Source organism: Notolepis coatsorum (genome assembly GCF_963971535.1).
Source record: "Notolepis coatsorum genome assembly, chromosome: 15".
In the NCBI taxonomy this organism is placed as follows: domain Eukaryota; kingdom Metazoa; phylum Chordata; class Actinopteri; order Aulopiformes; family Paralepididae; genus Notolepis; species Notolepis coatsorum.
Window position 1 is genome coordinate 17,224,265 of NC_140179.1, and position 7,218 is coordinate 17,231,482.

General features: G+C 47.5%; 1 protein-coding gene across 1 annotated transcript in view; it reads left to right on the forward strand.

Moving 5' to 3' along the window:
- Positions 1-6,644, forward strand: part of slc17a7a (solute carrier family 17 member 7a) — a gene marked incomplete at both ends in the record, with an annotated part of 91,937 nt that extends 85,293 nt beyond the window's left edge. Inside the window, 4 exons of the mRNA XM_084330911.1 lie at positions 95-205; positions 1,494-1,621; positions 1,716-1,785; positions 6,343-6,644. Of these exons, the coding sequence (XP_084187037.1) occupies positions 95-205; positions 1,494-1,621; positions 1,716-1,785; positions 6,343-6,644 (611 nt within the window). The remainder of the gene's footprint in view (positions 1-94; positions 206-1,493; positions 1,622-1,715; positions 1,786-6,342) is intronic.
- Positions 6,645-7,218: the final 574 nt, after the last annotated feature.

Here is a 7,218-nt window from a genome sequence, read left to right on the forward strand (position 1 = left end):
GATAGTAAAGGGCTAACCTTCTGTATTGTCACAGTGAAACGGTTAACCGGCTGTCGTGTGGCAGTGAAAGGGTTAACACGTCTGGATGTTTCAGGGTTTGGGATGGAAGCCACTCTCCTGCTGGTGGTTGGATTCTCACACACAAAGGCTGTCGCCATCACCTTCCTGGTCCTCGCGGTGGGCTTCAGTGGATTTGCCATCTCAGGTAAGACATGATGAAGAGGGGAGGGGCAGGGGGGGGTGCAGGGGAGGGGGCGTCAGGGGCGGAGGTGCAGGGGAGGGGGTGCAGGGGAGGGGGCGTCAGGGGTGGAGGTGCAGGGGAGGGTGCAGGGGAGGGGGCGTCAGGGGTGGAGGTGCAGGGGAGGGGGTGCAGGGGAGGGGGCGTCAGGGGAGGGGGTGCAGGGGAGGGTGCAGGGGAGGGGGTGCAGGGGAGGGGGCGTCAGGGGTGGAGGTGCAGGGGAGGGTGGTCAGGGGAGGAGGGGGGGCAGGGTGCAGGGGAGGGGGCGTCAGGGGTGGAGGTACAGGGGAGGGGGTGCAGGGGAGGGTGGTCAGGGGAGGAGGGGGGACAGGGGAAGGGGGACAGGGCAGGGGGGACAGGGGAGGGGGGACAGGGGAGGGGGGTCAGGGGAGATGGGACAGGGGAGGGGGGGCAGGGGAGGAGGGACAGGGGAGGGGGGGGGCAGGGCAGGGGGGACAGGGGAGGGGGGACAGGGGAGGGGGGACAGGGGAGGGGGGTCAGGGGAGGGGGGACAGGGGAGGGGGGGCAGGGGAGGAGGGACAGGGGAGGGGGGCAGGGGAGGGGGGCAGGGGAGGGGGGACAGGGGAGGGGGGGGCAGGGGAGGGGGGGGACAGGGGAGGGGGGACAGGGGGGTGTCAGGGGGGGGGGGGTGAAGGGGAGGGGGTAAATGTAGAATTGTATTAACAGTATTACGTCTAAGTACAGCTACCCCCATGTTTGATTTCAGCTGGAATTGTCCATCTATCCCACAATGCAAAGCGTCTATCCTCCTCTTTTGCTGTAAACATTAGCGTTAAAGGAACACTGCACCTTACCGTCTTCTCCAGAGTCAGACAAGAAGATAGAGACCAGTTTCCTCTGATAGCGTTCAGTAGAAAGCTATCCGGCTGCATGTTAGCCTAGCTTAGCACAAATGAATGGAAGCGGATACGGACCAGCTAGCCTAGCTTAGCACAAATGAATGGAAGCAGATACGGACCAGCTAGCCTAGCTTAGCACAAATTAATGGAAGCTGATACGGACCAGCTAGCCTAGCTTAGCACACATGAATGGAAGCGGATACGGAGTATATTAGAGTAGAGTATATTCTACTACAATATATTAGAATAGAGAGTATATTATTCTCTCCAAAGTGGTTTCTCTCTGACACAGCTGTTCCTCTAGAATTATTAGGGTTATGGTTATGGTTATGGTTATGGTTATGGTTAGGGTTAGGGTACCAGTACCGTTTCCATTCTTCTTTGTTTCCTCTCAGGGTTCAACGTGAACCACCTGGACATCGCCCCGCGCTACGCCAGCATCCTGATGGGCATCTCAAACGGAGTGGGAACCTTGTCTGGAATGGTGTGTCCTCTCATAGTCGGGGCGATGACAAAACACAAGGTACACTGCATGCCGTTACAACATCATCTTATTACTGTAGACGTGATGGGGTCAATGCTAGAACAATGATCTGTTAAAATGCTCTTCCTCTCAGACGCGTGACGAGTGGCAGTACGTCTTCCTCATCGCCTCGGTGGTTCATTATGGAGGAGTGATCTTCTACGGTAGGTCTTCTTCACAAGTTATACACTGGGAAGGTTATCGTGACAGAGCTGTGTGTTTAGTCCTCTGTGTGTTTAGTCCTTTGTGTGTTTAGTCCTTTGTGTGTTTAGTCATTCTGTGTGTTTAGTCCTCTGTGTGTTTAGTCCTCTGTGTGTTTAGTCATTCTGTGTGTTTAGTCATTCTGTGTGTTTAGTCATTCTGTGTGTTTAGTCATTTTGTGTGTTTAGTCCTCTGTGTGTTTAGTCCTCTGTGTGTTTAGTCCTCTGTGTGTTTAGTCCTCTGTGTGTTTAGTCATCTGTGTGTTTAGTCCTCTGTGTGTTTAGTCATCTGTGTGTTTAGTCCTCTGTGTGTTTAGTCCTCTGTGTGTTTAGTCCTCTGTGTGTTTAGTCATTCTGTGTGTTTAGTCCTCTGTGTGTTTAGTCATTCTGTGTGTTTAGTCATTCTGTGTGTTTAGTCATTTTGTGTGTTCAGTCCATCTGTGTGTTTAGTCCATCTGTGTGTTTAGTCATTCTGTGTGTTTATGGAGAAACCATGACACTCCCCTGACTAAAAGTATAATAGAGATCTATGGAGAAACCATGACACTCCTCTGACTAAAAGTATAATGGAGCTCTATGGAGAAACCATGACACTCCCCTGACTAAAAGTATAATGGAGCTCTATGGAGAAACCATGACACTCCCCTGACTAAAAGTATAATAGAGCTCTATGGAGAAACCATGACACTCCCCTGACTAAAAGTATAATAGAGCTCTATGGAGAAACCATGACACTCCCCTGACTAAAAGTATAATGGAGCTCTATGGAGAAACCATGACACTCCCCTGACTTAAAGTATAATAGAGCTCTATGGAGAAACCATGACACTCCCCTGACTAAAAGTATAATAGAGCTCTATGGAGAAACCATAACACTCCCCTGACTAAAGTATAATAGAGCTCTATGGAGAAACCATGACACTCCCCTGACTAAAAGTATAATAGAGCTCTATGGAGAAACCATGACACTCCCCTGACTAAAAGTATGTTCACCACCTATGTGTTCTCTATGTGATCCATGGTCTGCTCGTGGGATGGCTGTTGGAGCTTAAAGGGGATGGCTGTTGGAGCTTAAAGGGGATGGCTGTTGGAGCTTAAAGGGGATGGCTGTTGGAGCTAAAGGGGGCTGTTGGAGCTTAAAGGGGATGGCTGTTGGAGCTTAAAGGGGATGGCTGTTGGAGCTAAAGGGGGCTGTTGGAGCTTAAAGGGGATGGCTGTTGGAGCTTAAAGGGGATGGCTGGTGGCTGTTGGAGCTTAAAGGGGCTGTTGGAGCTTAAAGGGGATGGCTGTTGGAGCTTAAAGGGGATGGCTGTTGGAGCTTAAAGGGGATGGCTGTTGGAGCTAAAAGGGGCTGTTGGAGCTTAAAGGGGATGGCTGTTGGAGCTTAAAGGGGATGGCTGGTGGCTGTTGGAGCTTAAAGGGGATGGGTGTTGGAGCTTAAAGGGGATGGCTGTTGGAGCTTAAAGGGGATGGCTGTTGGAGCTTAACTCTTTGGACGCCACTGACTTGAGCATCTTTTGTTCCTACCACGCCAACGCTCTAAAAGATAGGAATAAGTGGCAGTGTTTGCAGGGCTATATCTATCTATATTATAGCTATGGATACAATACTATGGCCCATTTGACATCAACTATCTATCGTTCAATATGTGAAAAAGAATAAATTTATTCATGCATACGTTCGAGTGATCCTGTCTAATCCCAGAAAACGACGATATGCAGCAAAACGTGAATTTCACTAAAAGCGTTGCCGTTTCTCGCCTGGACACGTTACTATTTCCCAAATCAAATGTATATAATAGGTTGTATTATATAAAATAATTGCCTTTTGTATTCCCTTCTCTTGTTTAGTGTTATGTCTCCAGTGGGTTAGTTAGTGTATTTGTCTTGTCTTGTATTAGTGTCACTTTAGTTTGTCAGACTGTTCCCCCTTCCCGTTTTAACTGAGATGTTTTGTTTCATGTTGAAGTTCATTGTTTATAGTGTTTTGTTTGTTGGTGCTTAGTTCTTGCTTTAAGTAAAGCTCCTTTGTTGAAACTCTACCCGCCGTGTCCTGCCTGCTTCTTCACTGCCTGTCTGCACTTTGGGTCCCACTACCAATTCCACCATGTCAAACCTTGTGATCAGATCCCAGGTCAGATCTCGTCTCCCTGTAACGACACCTCCCCTCTCCCCAGGGCCCTGTTCCTCGTACCTGGCTAACTGAATTAGCCGGATCATTTTCAGCATAGCTTGACTTAAACTAGACCTTTCCGTTCCCCGACGTCGGATTGTCTAAATCCCTATGGCAACAGATCAAAAAGTTTGAACCTGGTCGAGGGCAGGGTTTAGTTCAGTTAGCTCGATAACCTGCATGGCCACACCCTCGCAAAGAGCTTCCTGAAATAATTCTCACAGTCTAGATCCCATTATACCATTCTGAATTATGTTTTTGTGGTTCGTTTTTCTAGAGGGGGCTTTTGAAATGTAAAATAATAGACCTAAAATGCTGATAATAAATCATATTCAGCCTATGGATTTACTTTGACCTAAATAATCCACGTCATATATATGGCGCTCGGAGTCGCGATACACACACACTAGTGGTTATTTTAATAACGCGGAGCATTGCAAATGTGAATCCTGCGGGGATATTTTTAATGAATGAAACCTATCGGGCGTTTGGCTCTGATTAGTTTCATATTCTCCGCTGTTGATGTATTTGCTTAACGGAGCGCCCGGATTGTGTTTCATTCAAGCATAAATTGAAGCGTCTCTGACACCGTTATTTCGGGGGTCGCGCCTTGAAAACTTTGGGAACCATGTATTTATATATAAAGTACATGTTACCTAAGCCGAGCGCATACAGTACAGATATCCCCATAAGTATCTATTAATTCGTATCAATTAGATGCTCTTTGGGCTTGTTTGTATCTACTTATTCTGAAAGAGTTGAACTAATTATTTTCGCTAGCAATAGATCTCATTCGATTATTCATTCCATTAAGCCTACTGCCAGCAGGCACATTTAAAGAAATATAATCTCATTGATTGGGGTAATGAGGGACTTAACATTAGTTAACATTAGTTGTCGGCGAGGCTATTGAGCGGTACTGTATTGTACCCATTCTGCAATTTGTTAATAAAGTTTTAAATCAATCAATCAATGCCGTTAGAAAATCAGGATTTCTAGGGCGGCTAGGTGGTGCAGTGGGCAAGGCACTCACCACCAATGCTGTATCTACTTATTCTGAAAGAGTTGAACTAATTATTTTCGCTAGCAATAGATCTCATTCGATTATTCATTCCATTAAGCCTACTGCCAGCAGGCACATTTAAAGAAATATAATCTCATTGATTGGGGTAATGAGGGACTTAACATTAGTTAACATTAGTTGTCGGCGAGGCTATTGAGCGGTACTGTATTGTACCCATTCTGCAATTTGTTAATAAAGTTTTAAATCAATCAATCAATGCCGTTAGAAAATCAGGATTTCTAGGGCGGCTAGGTGGTGCAGTGGGCAAGGCACTCACCACCAATGCTGGAGACGCTGGGTTCGAGCCCAGCTCTCCACATTGTTTTCAGTTTGGCTGGTCGTCCGTACTAATACAATTGGCAGTATTAGAGGGTGGGAAAACTGATGGGTGGGGATCGGACGTTGTGGACAGCGACTCCTACAGGTCGGTTGGTGCGCCTGCGCAGTAGAATCAGGAAGCGACGGGGGCGGCGTCCCTCCAAAGCGCAGACCCCTGACGCTGAAAGATCGCGCTGCACAGGTGAAAAGATGCGACGGCTGCTACCTTGAGTACCGGAGGGGACTTGTGCTATGTATGACTTAGTCCACATTGCAGCCGGCTTGTGGGAGGCATGAAACAGCGTTCGAGACAGGGGAGGGTAGAATTGGATGATACGAAATTGGGATGGGAGAAAAATAGAAAATGGGAGAAAAAGTGGATAAAAAAAAAGAAAATCAGGATTTCTGCGATCGACACCTGCTGTCTTTTCAGGTGAGGCGGCCGCGCGCAATTATCTTGAGTATCAAGTCTGGTTAGAATGAACGAGACTGAATCAGCGTTCGAGGAACAGGGAATGCCTGGATTCAGGGTTAATTGAATCTGGATAATGGGACTTATGATCGACTTAGTTGAACCAGGTACGGGGAATAGGGCCCAAGTCTCTTCACCTGATCCCAGGTCAGATCTTAACGACACCTCCCCTCTCTCCAGGTCTCTTCGCCTGATCCCAGGTCAGATCTAACGACCCCTCCCCTCTCTCCAGGTCTCTTCACCTGATCCCAGGTCAGATCTTAACGACACCTCCCCTCTCTCCAGGTCTCTTCACCTGATCCCAGGTCAGATCTTAACGACACCTCCCCTCTCTCCAGGTCTCTTCACCTGATCCCAGGTCAGATCTTAACGACACCTCCCCTCTCTCCAGGTCTCTTCACCTGATCCCAGGTCAGATCTAACGACCCCTCCCCTCTCTCCAGGTCTCTTCACCTGATCCCAGGTCAGATCTTAACCACCCCTCCCCTCTCTCCAGGTCTCTTCGCCTCCGGAGAGAAGCAGCCATGGGCGGACATCGAGGACACCAGCGAGGAGAAGTGTGGCATCATCGACGAGGACGAGCTGGCCAATGAGACGGAGGAGATTTACCGCGGAGGCGGGCAGTACGGAGCGATGAGCCAACCGGTGGCCGACGCCAATGGGGGGAAAGCCGGAGGGGGCGGAGCCGGAGGGGGCGGAGCCGGGGCTGGTTGGGTGTCGGACTGGGACAAAACAGAGGAATACGTCCAACCGCCTGGATACAACTCATACAAACAGGAAGGAGCCAAGGAGAAATAGCTGACATCTGTCTGTCTGTTTGTATGTATGTGTGTATGTATGTATGTATGTGTGTGTGTATGTATGTATGTATGTATGTATGTATGTATGTATGTATGTATGTATGTATGTATGTTTGTGTGTATGTGTGTATGTATGTATGTTTGTATGTATGTATGTAATTTATGTATGTATGTGTGTGTAAATGTAATGTATGTATGTATGTATGTGTGTGTGTGTATGTATGTGTGTGTGTGTAAATGTAAATGTATGTATATATGTTTGTATGTGTGTGTGTGTGTGTGTGTGTGTGTGTGTGTGTGTGTATGTATGTGTATCTATGTCTCAACTTGTGTGTGTGGAACATCTTGCTTGTACAGTATAATAGCAGGTTGTATTGTACAGTATAATATAATATCAGGTTGTATTGTACAGTATAATATAATAGCAGGTTGTATTGTACAGTATAATATAATAGCAGGTTGTATTGTACAGTATAAGAGCAGGTTGTATTGTACAGTATAAGAGCAGGTTGTATTGTACAGTATAAAAGCAGGTTGTATTGTACAGTATAATAGCAGGTTGTATTGTACAG